The sequence below is a fragment of the Cynara cardunculus genome (assembly GCF_001531365.2).
Source record: "Cynara cardunculus var. scolymus isolate 2C chromosome LG 4, CcrdV1, whole genome shotgun sequence".
NCBI lineage: Eukaryota > Viridiplantae > Streptophyta > Magnoliopsida > Asterales > Asteraceae > Cynara > Cynara cardunculus.
In genome coordinates this window covers 18,462,049-18,477,482 of record NC_037531.1, presented here as the reverse complement: position 1 = coordinate 18,477,482, position 15,434 = coordinate 18,462,049, and the positions used below count along the sequence as shown (strand labels likewise).

At 32.0% G+C, this 15,434-nt stretch overlaps 1 protein-coding gene across 1 annotated transcript in view; it reads right to left on the bottom strand.

The window, feature by feature from the left end:
* The window catches only part of LOC112510973 (receptor-like protein 15), an 8,569-nt gene extending 1,934 nt beyond the window's left edge, over positions 1 to 6,635 (bottom strand). Inside the window, exons 1-9 of the mRNA XM_025116328.1 lie at positions 6,263 to 6,635; positions 5,878 to 6,033; positions 5,739 to 5,804; positions 5,354 to 5,515; positions 2,228 to 2,302; positions 1,917 to 2,135; positions 740 to 814; positions 427 to 570; positions 7 to 230 (exon numbers count right to left, since the gene is read on the bottom strand). Coding sequence (XP_024972096.1) covers positions 7 to 230; positions 427 to 570; positions 740 to 814; positions 1,917 to 2,135; positions 2,228 to 2,302; positions 5,354 to 5,515; positions 5,739 to 5,804; positions 5,878 to 6,033; positions 6,263 to 6,635 — 1,494 coding nt within the window. The remainder of the gene's footprint in view (positions 1 to 6; positions 231 to 426; positions 571 to 739; positions 815 to 1,916; positions 2,136 to 2,227; positions 2,303 to 5,353; positions 5,516 to 5,738; positions 5,805 to 5,877; positions 6,034 to 6,262) is intronic.
* Between the last annotated feature and the right edge of the window lie 8,799 nt (positions 6,636 to 15,434).

Here is a 15,434-nt window from a genome sequence, read left to right as displayed (position 1 = left end):
GGAGAATGAGCTAAATGAGAATGCACCTTCAAATTTGTTATCACTAAAATCAACATACTCAAGAGATGTGAGATTGGCGATCAGTGATGGCGGAAGTGTTCCCGTGAATTGATTTGAAGAAATATCCAACAACTTAAGAGATGATAGACTATTGAAACAGTGATGCAGGTTTCCCTCGAACATGTTGTGACTAAGATCCAACTCCCGGAGGTTCTTCAACTCACATAGACCTGTCAAAAGAAAATAATTAAATTAAACAACCACGCTATTGTAATGTAACGAATCACACTTGCATGGTCATATGATGTCAAAGATCAACTATCGGGCTAATGTAATGTAACGGAAAGTGTACATGGATGTAGCTATATATGCTACATGAACTTTGCTTTCGTATGTTATAAATCGTGAATGGTCTAGATAACATACCAAGTATCGAGCCGTTGAGCTTGTTGTAAGCAAATGAGACAGTTCTAATGGAAGGTGATAATGCATTTATTGTTGATGGGATGCTCCCAACAAAATTGTTCCAACCCAAATCTAAGACCTCCAGATGGTGAAAAGATGTGAAAACTAGAAAACAACAAGAGTGAAATAAGGATTAATATACGTATTTAAACAAAAACATTAAAAAAGGATTTGTTAAATAATTAAGGATCATTTTTTCATGAGTCGATAACTTGAATACATTTTTAAAAGCAATAACAATGATGTTGTAAAAGGATGAAGAAATAACGCTTACCTTCCATTGGCAGTGTTCCATTGAAATGATTACCGCTTAAGAGGAGGATTTCTAGATCAGATAAATGAAGCAGGTCTGAAATAAATAAAGAGACATATACGCAATTGAGTTGTTATTATCATTTTAATAAAATGTGATTCTTTTATAAAAAGCGATTTAGGTTTTATAATGATAATTCTTTTACAACTTAAATAATTTAAAATAAAAAAAATAGTCAATTATATATGTCTTAAAAAATAATGTCACAACATCAACCTTTCCTTTTAAGCAATTCTTATGATAAAAATTTTGTTATATTAAAAATCATTTATTGTTTTAGATTGTTAAACGATACCAAGCACATGATTTTTTTAAACTTTTGCTCATTTTTTTAATCATATTTTTTACAAATAAACTTTTAAAAGTTGGTTACATACATTTTTCTATAATCGGTTTTCGTGACTCGATCTCCCTTTTTTTATCTGATTTTTTGTCTTTTGATTCTCCCTTTTTTACAACAACTTAATAGAGTATGTATGGAAAGATAAAAAAGGAGAGAGAAACGCAAAACAAAAAAGAATCAAAAAGAGGAAGATCAATAGCAAGGACCAACAACGGTGATGGGCGGTGTAAAAAGCGGACAACAATGGGACGGCTAGAGGTGGCAAGGGATGGGAGGGGGGGGGGGAGTAATGTAGTTGCATACAAGAGATTTGAATGACGTAGGATTTGGTCAAATTAATAGCTGTAAGTAATCAATTTCTAAAAGTTTGATGGTTTATCTATTAAAAGTTCAAAGATTTATTTATTAAAAAAAGTTCAAAAATTTAGTCATTCAAAATAGGAAAATTTGATGAGTTTTTCTACACTTTTCTCTTTAGAAATTATTTTTGAACTTCAGTTGATTTATATGATAACCAACATAACAAATTTTAAGAGTAATTTACCCGTGTTTCCTTCTTGTGGATCACAATGTCCCTTAAAAGCCAAGATGAAGTAGTTTATAGTACATTTGTTACTTCTTAGAAAAAATTTCATGAGTTGGTCCAATTCATTCAATAAGGATTAAGATTTTGAAAGTATCTTACATAATATATGAATCAGACCAATATATGTTATATTTTCATGTAATTTTCTCAACTTCTTATTGCAATTTAACCAATTAATTTTTTTTAAACAGTCATTTTAACACTCTAACCATTTAAAAGGGAAATCAATAAACAATAATAAAAATAAAATTTAGTCGTGTAGAACATGCCTTTGATGGGAAAAGAACCTCCTGATGAAATACCATATGAAAGATCAAGAGTCTTGAGGGATGAGAGAGCACTTAAGCATGAAATGATGCTCTTGTTGAAATAGTTCCATCGAAGACTTATACTCTTCAACTTTTTCAATCTCGATAATCTCGTACATTCTGTAGAAAAACAAGCAACTTTTATGAAACCATTTTTGTTTCTTCATATTTTATAAGTATGCACAAGTTACCATGGCTAGATCTCCTTTTACCTTGGATACTTGGTGTGTCGTTGAACATGTTATGATTTAAATCCAACTCCTCTAGATTAGTGAGGTGGGCTAATTCTGTGACATGAACCAAAACATAAATAAAGTAATCATGTGGCATTTAAAATGTAGATTTTGATCCAAATATATGTTAAGTAGTTTCAAAGACAATCTTGATTATAAGTGACATAGTTTTATTCATTTTGTTCACTTTCTTTGATATAATATGAAGCAATCATTTTATGTCGTAATACGACTAAACCTATTCAATAATAAATATTTGAACAATGCTACTGTGACAAGCATCATGTCCTTATGGTCACCCTCCTTTTCTTTCATTATGTATCTATATTATAAATAATTTGACAAAAACTCTTAAAAACCGTTTTTTATGTATGAAGTAGTGTTTGTTGATGCATATTACTCAGGATTACAAGTAAATTATACCTAAATACAACTTATTAAACCTCTATTTTTTAATTCGCGTAACTAATTACAAATAAACATAATCATGTACAAAATAAACATCATATTTTAAATATAAAAAATATAAAATATAATTAGGGTACTTGTTGAGTTCTAATAGAATATTTAATTATTATTTTTATAAAAAGTTATATTATTAAACCAAAAGTAATAGAATACTTAATTATTATTTTTATAAAAAAATTATATTATTAAACCAAAAATAAGTTGATTTATTATTAGACCTAAACTAAATTATAATAAAAAATTTGAATCAAAGAAATTACATAAAAAACGAGAATTTTTAAATAGTTATTTTGATATCAATATCGATAATCTTTTAACAAATAAACCGTCGAACTTTTAAAAGTTCATCATTTACATTTTTTTATAATAGGTTGGGAGGTTTTAAAGTAAAAAAAAAAACTGAATAAGTTGTAGTGTTCCCGAACCTTGTGACTCGATCTCCCTCATTTACAACAATGTAATAGAGTATGTGTAGAAAGATTAAAAAGGAGAGAGAAACGCAAAAGAATCAAAAAAAGGAAGATAAATTTAAAGCCTTGAACTTTTTTTAAGTTAATAAACCATCAAATTTTTTCATTTTGAATAATTAAGTCTATGAACATTTTTTTTACAAATAAACCGTTAAGCTTTTAAAAGTTGGTTACTTACATTTTTCTATGTGATGGGCCGTGTAAAAAGCGGACAATGATGGGGCGGCTAGAGGTGGCAAGGGATGGGAGGGGGAGTAATGGTGTTGTATACAAGAGGTTTGAATTACCTGTGTTTCCTTCCTCTAGATCACAATGTCCCTTAAAAGCCAATATGTACTTTATAAATTTGTTAATTCTTTTTTTTTTCTTTTTGAAATATGAGGTCTAGAACAGAAACGGACATACTTCTTAGAAAAAATTGTATGAGTTCAATTCCTTGGGTAACAATTAAGATTTGAAAGTATCTTACACAAAATATGAATAAGACCAAAATGGTTATATTCCTATGCAATTTGCCCCTACTTTTTATTGCAATTTAATCAATTAAAAAATTTTAAACACTCATTTTAACACTCTAACCATTTAAAAGGGAAATCAATAAATAATAGTAAAAATAAAATATAGTCGTCTAGAACATGCCTTTGATGGGAAAAGAACCTCCTGATAAAGCACCATATGAAAGATCAAGAGTCTTGAGGGATGGGAGAGCACTTAAGCATGAAATGATGTTCTTGCTGAAATAGTTCCCATAAAGTGTTATGCTCTTCAACTTTTTCAATCTCGATAATCTCGTACATTCTGTAGAAAAACAAGCAACTTTTATGAAACCATTTTTGTTTCTTCATATTTTTAAAGTATGCACAAGTTAACCATGGCTAGATCTCCTTTTACCTTGGATACTTGATGTGTCATTGAACCAGTTACCACTTAGATCCAACTCCTCTAGATTAGTGAGCTTGGCTAATTCTGTCACATGAACCAAAACATAAACTAATCATGTGCCGCTTTAAATGTACATTTTGAAACTAGTTTCATCCAAATATGTATGAGTGGTACTTATGCAAAAACTAAATTATGTCAAAGAGTAAGTGTTTTTATAATATCCGCAAAACTAATCATATATTTACAGAAATCGGTGAACGTAAAAAGTAGTCACATTTTAACTTGTTAATTTCAAAGACATCAAACATGTTTAATAGTGATTTAAAGAATGTGACTATTTGTGTATCATGAATAACTGTTACAACAAATATGATTTATATCATGTAATATATGCACATTTTCAATAGTATATATATAGAGTAACAGGCACAAATTAACATAAACAAATTAACTACACATTTAAACTTCGATTCAACAACCACTACTACATGTAAATAAATTATAAATAAACATATAAATCTATGATCAGGGTTCAAGTGGTGGCATATGTCACTGTTTCATTCCTCTGTTGTAGTGTAAAAAATTATAGGATCATGAAAAGTGTCACCGTATCAAATTTGTTGTGTGTCACCATATATATATATATATATATATATATTGAAACTATGACTTGGGATCATGTGAGACCAACCTGTTTTCGTGAGACCCGAGAGACCAGCATTTTACACTTGAAACTTCACAGCAAAATGTTGTGAAGGTGACTTTTTAAAACCTTCACAGTGTTTTTGCTGTGAAGGTTCGACTTTTTTAAAACTTTCACAGTGTTTTTGCTGTGAAGTTTACGTGTAAAAATGTGGTCTCACGGGTCTCACGAAAACAGGCTGGTCTCACATGAACCCAACCCTTGAAACTATAAGGACACAAGTTTAGAGTTAGTTTGCAATGTTTTTCTTCCACTTCACACATGAGTTTGAATTTTGTTAGTGTCATTTTCTTAGTTTTTAGTTTTTTAGTTTCACATTTATTATGTTTCTGGAAAAAAAAATTGTAATAAAAGACTTAATCACATGACCTTATATATGAAAAGCAATGAATGAACTAATTGAGCAATGATGATTCTGTGAAAAATATCCATATATTTTTTTTCTTATAATAAAATGATGTGAGCGCTTAATTTATTTTGGGTCCATCTATGTCTATGATGAACTAAAAACAAGATAAAGTCTATTAAGTTAATTCGAGAGGAGACAAAAATGTGAGAAGTTAGATAATCAATACATCATACCTTCAACTGGAAATGACGTTCCATACAACCCTTCATTCCCAACAAGATCAAGGGATTTAAGGATTGGAAGAGCACTTAAAGATGTTATAAGGCTTTCATTGAAATTATTCCCACGAAGATTTAGAATTTTCAACTTCTTCAATAGAGAAACTTGCTCGAAGCCTGTAATACCAACGAAACATTTATAAATGCATACTCAAATCAAAAATTTTATATTCGACTAATTATTTTTGTGATATTTTTTTAAACTAATTATTCATAAAAAAGTGAGAAAAGAAAAAGATGTCAAATTTGCATTTAATGGAAGACCAAAAAAATAATTGGGAATGGAATATCTCCAAGAGGAGCAATGCCTCTTGAATGAGTTTAACATCATATTCATTACCTTCCATATAATTATGGGAGAGATCCAATATCTCCAAGTTTTCCAAAGCTGAAATTTGTTGAAAATACATGTATTATAAACGTATAATTAGAACATGCATGTTATTCCAAATATTAATTAAAAAGGACCAAAAACATGCCAAGAGCAGGCAAGTATCCTTCCAAGTCATTGTTATCGAGATGCAAAACTCTGAGTGAAGTCAGAGAACCCAGTGAAGGAAAGGTCACATTAGTAATGCTATTATAGCTAAGATCCAGTGTCTCTAGCTTCTTCAAACTCGACAACCTTCCAAGTCCTGTAAAATCGAAGAGTTATAACGTGATATCAAGGAAGGTAACTTCAAAAATAAATAGTTAATAACAGAGTCAACTTATTCTACTTGGTCAACTTACAAGCACCATCCAGTCAAAAATAAATGTTCATGAATATGATTAGAGTCAATGTACTCGTAATTCATGGTCAAACATGTATATGATATCAATTTCCATAATTCCATATCAAGCAAATACGGTAACTCATAATACCTGTCTTCACAATATTGTTATCAAGGCAATTCATTGACAAATTGAGACTTGTTAACTCTTTAAAATGAAGAAACACAGAAACATTTAATGGCCAATTAGTCCTCTTGCAGTCTCTATAAAATTGCTTTGGAAGCCCCACCATGTTTCTCAAAGTCAGGTTTGTTACATGTCCAGTGGTTGGGTTGCACGTGACCCTCTCCCAATCACAACACTCGCCACCGCTACTGCCATCATCAACCCAACTCGGGAGAAATCCATTCAAATCGAGAAAGTTTGAATCAATAAGGGAAGTTTTGATTTCTAGCAGCGCCTTTCTCTCCTCTTCTATACAACCACCTTCTATTTGACAAACCATGAGAAGAAGAATCGTCATCAATATCAACAACCATGATTTAATCTTACTCACACACCAACACTCCATTTTAGCTGCTACACTAATTAAGAATGATGGCTTTTTAGACACACTCACAATAAAGCTTACTTTCTCCTTCTGGGTTGGCCTTTATATAGAAGAAATAATCTTGCTAACACAATGATAATTGCAACTTGTGCGGGACCACAATATTCAACTTACCCGATAATATAAATTATAGTGTTAACTCTTATCGATAAGCGCTTAACGGGTAAATATTTGGGTAAACAACCCCTAAAATCAAACATTTCATTTCAAAAAAGAGTTGTATTTTAAATTTGAACTCTTCCCAATACAATTGTTTCTAAGTTATTTTTTGAACACATATTGAACTCTTTCTTTTGAGACAAATGATTGATACTCAGAACTTGGGTTTATAGATACATATTTGTAAAAATTGTTTGAGGCATACACCTCGGTGGTCCGAGGCGGTCAGGCGATAAGCTAAGGTGACATTTGTTTAGGGGTCGTTTACTAAATGTTTACCCGGTAAATGCTTACCGGGTGAATTTTCCTCACCGGATGAGCATGGCAAGGGACGAGAATATTACTTGGTAAGAGCGATGATAAGAATGGAGAGTCTTGCCCTGTAAGTGTAAGTGAGGGTGAAAACTCGTACCAGGGTAAACGCTTGTCAGGTAAATTGTTGCTTATGATACCCTTTTTATATACTACAATCTTACCAGGATAATAAATTATAGTGTTGACTCCTACCGGTAAGCGTTTACCCCTTAGTTCTGTTTTTGTATAAATGTTCATCCTCGCTCTTTACTTGCGGTCACCAAGAAACTAAACCATCAATCAACTGACTTTTTGTGAATTATCGCACAAAATAAACCTAATCGCATGTGGTTGGTACTCGGTACATGTAGTAAAGACTTAACATGACAAATGAAGCTCTTGAATGAAGACGGGATAAATCATAAATACTCATTTTGTCGAAATAGTTGATCAACGATCCAATTGGTTCTAAATTCTTTTTAGATCACAAATTTAACTTTTTTCATTTTAAACAAAAGAGTAATACTTGAAATTTGTGTAGTTTTTTAATGAGGTGTAGATCATGTCAATCGTAACAGGGTAAGTCTACTTCATTGAAGGTAAAAAAATCTGAACCGTCACGGAAAAAATACTGTGAATGTTACCTTCACAGTTTTTGTTGTAAAGTTTTAAGTGTAAAAAGGTGTTCTCGTGAGTCACAAGAAAACAAATTTCACATGATACCAAGTCTGGTTGATATCCATGCAATTAATATCGTAAGTCTACATACAAATCTAAACTTGATATCCTGACTCACTTCTTCCCCTTGGAGAGAGAGGTGATAAAGAGTATGAATTACTCTCAAACTTTAAAAACAAATACATTATTGACTTTTCGAAAATCAAACAAAACTTTTCAAATTTCTTCTACAACTTCAAATCAAGCCATATACAAAAAGTACCGTCATCCTATCCACCTCTTCATGTTCCTCCCAATAATACGTAATTTATAACTTACAAAACACGCACTCAAAAATGTTACTAACGTCATCTAACTTTTACTATTTTAATTTCAAGATGTTCGAAGGTATCCTACTTTTTTCGTAATTGGGACAAGTCAACTTGCCAAAAGGAGTTTGATTAACAAAGTAGGGACAAATGTGAATGAGTAACTAGAGTAGTATCAAGCTATGTGCAGGTGACCAAAACCATTTCGCGCTAAGCATAAGATATGTCGAAGCTAGACGTAAAAAGAGCTGTTATGAGCCTAAATGGAAATTGTCCAACCATAAGAATAAATCCTAAATGATAGAAGTTGATCCAAAAAAGAAACATATAACGTTAAAAATTACTGATCTACTTAAGACGGGGAAGCAGAGTGGAGATAGAAAGGTCAATTAGAACAAGTTATAGCAAAAATAATTTGCAAAAAGTAAGAGTAACAGTATGACATTAAATAATGTGTTTCTGAACGACTCTTTCTTGTTCCTGGTGGGATCTGGATCAAGATTCAATATTTGCAAGGAAATGGGAGAAATAAGTATGTGGTATGCCTATAACTATTAGTACATATTTCAGTACATGTAGTAAAAACATAACATGACAATGAAGTTCTTGATTGTTTTGGTTGCATAATTCTTATGAATAAACTAAATTCTGGCATGTTTTTACAGCCTTTTTAACCCAAACTACACTTAATACAAACATTGGATGTGTGTATATTCTTAATAGGAGTCATAAATTCAACGTTTAATTTCCATACAAAAGTCTATTTTAGTGATTGCCAACCACAAGTTTTGTGTCTTGGAGATACAAGATAGCATTGGTGGAGCATTAATCACTTCCAAAAACATATGAACCAAAAGCATTCATTACTTTCCAACAAAAATCCAAATCTTAATTTGTTTAGGAATATTGTAACATCAATTTCAACCCAAGAATTCTACGTTGACAGCTCCGTCCATCGATCTATTTCTCTCGCTTGTTGATAAGATGATTACATCGTATTGGAGTATGTATCACTCACAATATTTCCTTGACTTTACAACAAACTTATCATATCATTAAAATACTACCAAACCATCAGGTATAGCTAACGAAAAAAGGCCCTAGTCCCATTAAGCTTATTAACCTACTAACAAACAGACTCTTAATATGACAAATAAAGTTCTTGATTTACATAGCTCTTATGAGTAACATATAAATTGGTAGTTCTTTACATCCCTTTAAGCTGATCTACACTTTTTTTCCTTCTTTTTCTGAAATCGTACACTTATTTTCTTCTAAACATTTGTTATATATGCTTTTCGATACTACAGCTTAATATAAGTCATGAAGTCAATAGTCAATTTTCATCATGCATAAATCTACTTCATTGATTGACAACCACAACTTTTATCTTTTGGAGAGATAAAATAATGTAAAAGCATTAATCACTTCCAAGCATACGAAAAGAAAAAAACATTTTCCAACAAAACTTTCAAAATTCTCTTTGTTTTAGGAATATTACAGAGTACTTGTAACTCATTTAGTCAATGGTCAATTCTAATCAAATTGGATTTCATTCTCAACCACACTATCTACTTGTCTTTTTTGTAGAGTTGAACTGATAGCATCATATTGGAGTGTGTATTACTCTTAATATTTTCATGACTTTTCAACAAACTTCCAAGTTTCCATGTAAAATAACAATGCTATTAAATTGTTATGTACATCAAATAATTTATTAAATACATGCCAATGCTATTTATGTATAAGATCAAACTTTTTTAAATCCATTTGAAATGCTATTAACTAATAACAATTTGTCATGTTGATCAGTCTATAATCAAGGTTTTAATGTACATAAATGTCAGACAAGGTAGTAAGTTCTGTTGGCTGTGGATAGGGGTGTTCAAAAACCCGATCAATCCAACTCAACCCAACGCAAAATAACTCAATTTGAAGCAACTCGATGTCTAATCAAGTTGTAAAATTTTCAAACCATAGGTATTGGGTTGATATTGGGTTACTATTATTTAAACTCAACCTAACCCGATGAACCTGAATTCCTTTTATTTCCTGGATTTAATATGATTGTTGAATTTCTATTAATATACACATTAGACAATTACACTATCACGTATGCTCTTCATATACACATATTTTCAATCTATTCATATATCTATATAACTCATTCGTATATATGTTTAGTAACTGTGAATATATATATGTAAATTGAGAAAATTAACTGAAGATAATCGTTGGGTTGGCCTTGTAATTAAGGTCCTTACATCATCTCCGACAGGGTTTTTTACAATTTTTTTCAAAATAGATAGACAAAAGTCAGAAATTTATATTCAACTCGAATATTGGTTAGAAAACGAAGAAATAAGCAAAAAAAACAATTAATACACATTCTTTCCTCTAAAATAGTTTTACAAATTTCTTCAAATATGAAGAAATTTTTAGGGGGGAACAAGGTATGGTCCATATATTTTTCCAAATACCATGTACCAACTAATTATAATTGGTGCGCAAAATTTTATAATATATACCAACCAAATATACATGGTACCAATTTTCTTTATTAGTACATCTTAGTACGGTTTTGTACCAACGTCGCTAAAGTTGAAGTTACATATTATTTAAATTGAGATTTTTATCATTTAGATTTAGATGCACAAAGACTATCGAACAGTCACATAACATGTTGATATGTGTGATACTACTTATTTCTACCTATACAAGCATTCAAATAATCTTTATATAATAAACTAATTCATTAATAGTCTAATGTAGGTGCCCATTGAGGAGATGCGATGGACCATAGAGGCGTGAACGAGTTACCGAGTGTTGGGGTTAGGTGAATGAATTCAATCAAGTTCCATATATTCATCAGGATTATAATTTAGCACAATTTAAATCAATATAAAATTTAACCAAAAGGGCATTTGGTCTAGCTACATCAGAGCCTTTGGCCTTGTAGGAGGTAAGAGGTTCAAATCTCACCAAATGTAAAAAGGGTGTGTGAGTTTATTTGTTGCATTTGTTGTATATAAATATTATATACTTCTAAAACAAATTAAATTTAAATTTAAAATCAAGATATGATGTATTATTGATTGTCGTGGTACACGACTTCTAAAATCAATTTTAGATAGGAATTGTTGGTTTGTCTTATGATCACTTCCAAAAAACGTATAGGATGAACCAAAAGCATTGGAGCATTATGATCACTTCCAAAAGTCTGTGTGTTGGAGATATAAGATAGCATTGGAGTATTAATCACTTCCAAAAACGTATGAACCAAAAGCATTCATTGCTTTCCAACAAAAATCCAAATCTTAATTTGTTTAGGAATAGTGTGACATCAATTTCAACACAAGAATTCCATATTGACAGCTCCGTCCATCGATCTATATCTCTCGCTTGTAGTTGTAGATAAGATGATTACATCGTATTGGAGTATGTATCACTCACAATATTTTCTTGACTTTTCAATACACTTTTAATTTTCCATGTAAAAGATCTGTTTTTTTTTTAAATTGTTTTGTAAATCAAATGATTTATTGATTATTATAGTAATAATATGTTGGTATCAAATCAAAAACCTCAATCGATGTGAAACGATATGAGCTAATAATTTTATCTTAATATTTGACAACTAAGATTCGACCTAAGTATTTGAAAATAAAAATGATTCACTAATTACCCTTTCTCACATATTTTAATTAAAAAATTAATACATTAAATAATATCAAAGATCAAAGAGATTGATATTTAACAAATCCATATACATGAATCTAAATACCTAGGTACGGTATGAATCTACAGAGATGTACATTATGGCTCTACCTGCAACCATTTTATCTTACCAAACGCTTACTCGGGTAAGTGACCACCAAGTCATTTTATATATCTTACCGGATGAATATGGTGAGGATCAATAATCTTACCCGGTAAGAGCGAGACAAGGACCAAGAGTCTTACCCGGTAAGTGAAGGCGACGACTCTTACCGCGGTAAGCGCTTACCGGGTAAATTGTTGCATACAATACCGTTTTGGTGGACTAAAATTTTATCCGGTAAGTAAATTATAGTGTGTAAATTTATCGGTAAGCGCTTATCGGGTAAGTGTTTGGTAAACGGCCCCTTACTCTATATCATATAATGTCTTTTACATATTACAACTATGAGTAACCTATTAATTTGAATGAGAATGACATGACACAAGTCAGCACTTTTTCATATCATGTAACCGTCCATGTAGGATATCCACGTATAATATATTTCTAATGTGACAAATTTGTTTGATTTTTCCTCAATATGTAGCTTTCATTTTCTAACTTTTCTTTCACGTTAGTGGTCCTTGGATTGAAAATCATGTACGTATCTTAATCATTCTCTTAACCTTCTCCTTCTTTTTCCAACTGTTCTTCATAGCACCACACCATTTTCCACAACTACTTTTTCCACAAACTCGATATTTGTTTTTTAACTTAATTATTTCATATTGATTTCAAAACACTTTATCTGCTTTCTCATATGAAACCAAGAAAATACCTAGCGGTATCGTAGTTAGAGGTGAGCATAGGCGGGTACCCGCCCTTTTTGACAGGAACCGGAACCGGAACCGGCGGTTCTTGAGATATTGGAACCGGAACCGGAACCGGTTAGAGCGGTTCTTGAATTTTTGGAACCGGGAACCGGTTCCGGTTCTGGGTACCCGCTTCCTAAAATATTAAAATTTTGTTATTTAGAAATAAAAATAAAATATTGCCAAAACACTAAATTAAATAAACAAGAATAGAAATTATACAGAATAATGGTTACAAATATTGTTTTAACGATTACAAACCATAATAGACTAATAGAAAATGTTCAAAGTTTAACGATTATATACTATAATTKTAAWTKTTCAAAACTTAACGATTACATACTACGAACTGTAGTTTAGTAGAACTAGAAAGTAGATGAAAAATGAAGATGACCGCGTCATTTGAAGATGTAACTTAATATAAATTTGGTATTGAAAAAAATCAATTATTTTTTTTATTGAAAAACAACCGCCGGTTCCGGGTACCCGGCGGGTAACGGTTCCGAAAAACTGAGAACCGGAACCGTTCTCAATCGGTTCCGTATTTTAGGAACCGGAACCACTCATATCGGTTTCGGTTCCGGAACCGGCGGTTCCGGTTCCACAAACGGGTACCCGATTCCGCTGCTCACCCCTAATCGTAGTCTTTGGCTTCCTAGGAAGTCAGGGGTTCAAACCTCACTAAATATGAGGAAGGTGTGTGAGTTTTACTTGTTACATTTGGAGTCCAGATCTTGATCATATGCATCATATGATTTGTTTAAAACACTACTATGAAAACGTTCATAACACCCTCTAAATTGTAATAGAAAAATAGGAAAAACGGGTACTAATTAAAACAAACATGCGCCCGAGCTAGTTAACAAATGGTACCCCATTTTGTTACCCGGTTGTTTAAAAACCAGATGCTATGATAGAGGTATAATTTGGAAGTTGAAGTCATACTCGTCATAGCAAATTAACAATATTAATTTTCTTACGTGGTTATGCTTAAGTAACCAAGTAAGCTTGGCAGTGTCAAAAATCATCATTCACAATCTAACATCTTATTTGATTGCTCTATATCAGACGAGTGAAATTAGACAAAGCAAAAACACAGTGAACGGACCCCCTATTTACTAATACTATACGTAAAGTTGGTTTTCCTGTAAGTACACATTTTACCGAGAATATTACATAATATGTGTAACCCACTGTAAAGTCAAAAGTCAATTTGAATCCAACACTACTTCATTATCAATTACTCCTTCTACTTGTCCTTTTGTCCGGTACAATTTGTATTATATTAGAGTATGAATCACTGTCCTAATACTAATTATAGCACGATATAAATATTTATTGAATTTCCAACAAACTTTGAAGTTCTCATGTAAAACCTAAATTTTGTAGTTAACAGGTTTATATAATGATTACATATGAATATGTTATGAAGTGAATAAAGGGAAATGATGTTGAAATTTCTTCGATTATTGATTATCATCCCTTCCATAATATTATTAGCTCACATCTTATGTACCGAAGAAGTGAAGTGATGTTGCACGGGGGACGTATTGGGTAGCCTGGTGGCGAGACCGGCAACAGCACTGGTTTAGCGGTTGGAGTTTGGACATAAGCAAGTCAAGTATAATAACGGTAAGCAACACAAATCACAATACTTCCATTTTTGCTACCATAAAGCAAACTTTTCTTTTACCCAGAGTCTTGTTATACATTTATTTATAACAGAAAAATATAAATACATAAATCACACAACTATTTACGAAAGAGCATCGAGAGCTTCCTTACTGAATCATCAAGGAAGTAATAGAATGTATACATACATTCCTCAACCAAGTCTAGCACCTTCTACGCCAATAAGGATTGATGTAAACAACACCAACAAATCCCAACAGGAACACAACCCTTGTCGCACCACAACTTCCGTAGAAGGATACCATATCAATCTCATACCATTTATCAAGGCCTTCTTTACCTGATGGATCGGTCGCCTGTGATATAGACGTGCATTTCTTCTCTAGTGGTGGTCCACAAAGAAGTGGATTCCCTTCATAGCTCTCATTGGTAAAGGTACTAAACTGTGTTTTCATATCTGGGAGTCTTCCTGATAGATTGTTGTAAGAAACATCAAACTAAGCAACATAATTCGACTTAATTAGTTTTGATGGAACTTCGCCACTCAAACCATTGTAAGAGAGGTCCAAGCTCTCTATATTCTCAAGATTTGAGAATTGCCTCGGAATGGTTCCTGTCAACCGATTGTGAGACAGGTTCAAAGAGTGAATCTGGGTCAACAACCCTAGTTCTTTTGGGATTTCACCAACTAGTTTGTTACATGACAGATCCAGTCCCACCATCAAATCAAGAATGTGACCCTTGTAGGAGTGAGAGTGAGTTTTTATTGTAAACTGAACGTCTTGTATTTTTTATATTTCCAACCATAATAGTAAATCATACTGAACATAACACTCTGATAGTACTGGGAGGCACTCTCATATAAGAGAACTGTTTCTTCTGTGAAAACAGGGTTGATAGGGCTTATAATATTTTGGAGGCAACCAGGTATTGGACCAGAGATAGAGTTAGAGTTACCGGATAAATCTATCAAACTCACATTACTTAATTGGCACAACTGCTTCGGAATAGAACCATTGAAGTTATTTTCTCTCAAAATAAGAATCCTTAATTCGGATAGATGACCAAGAAA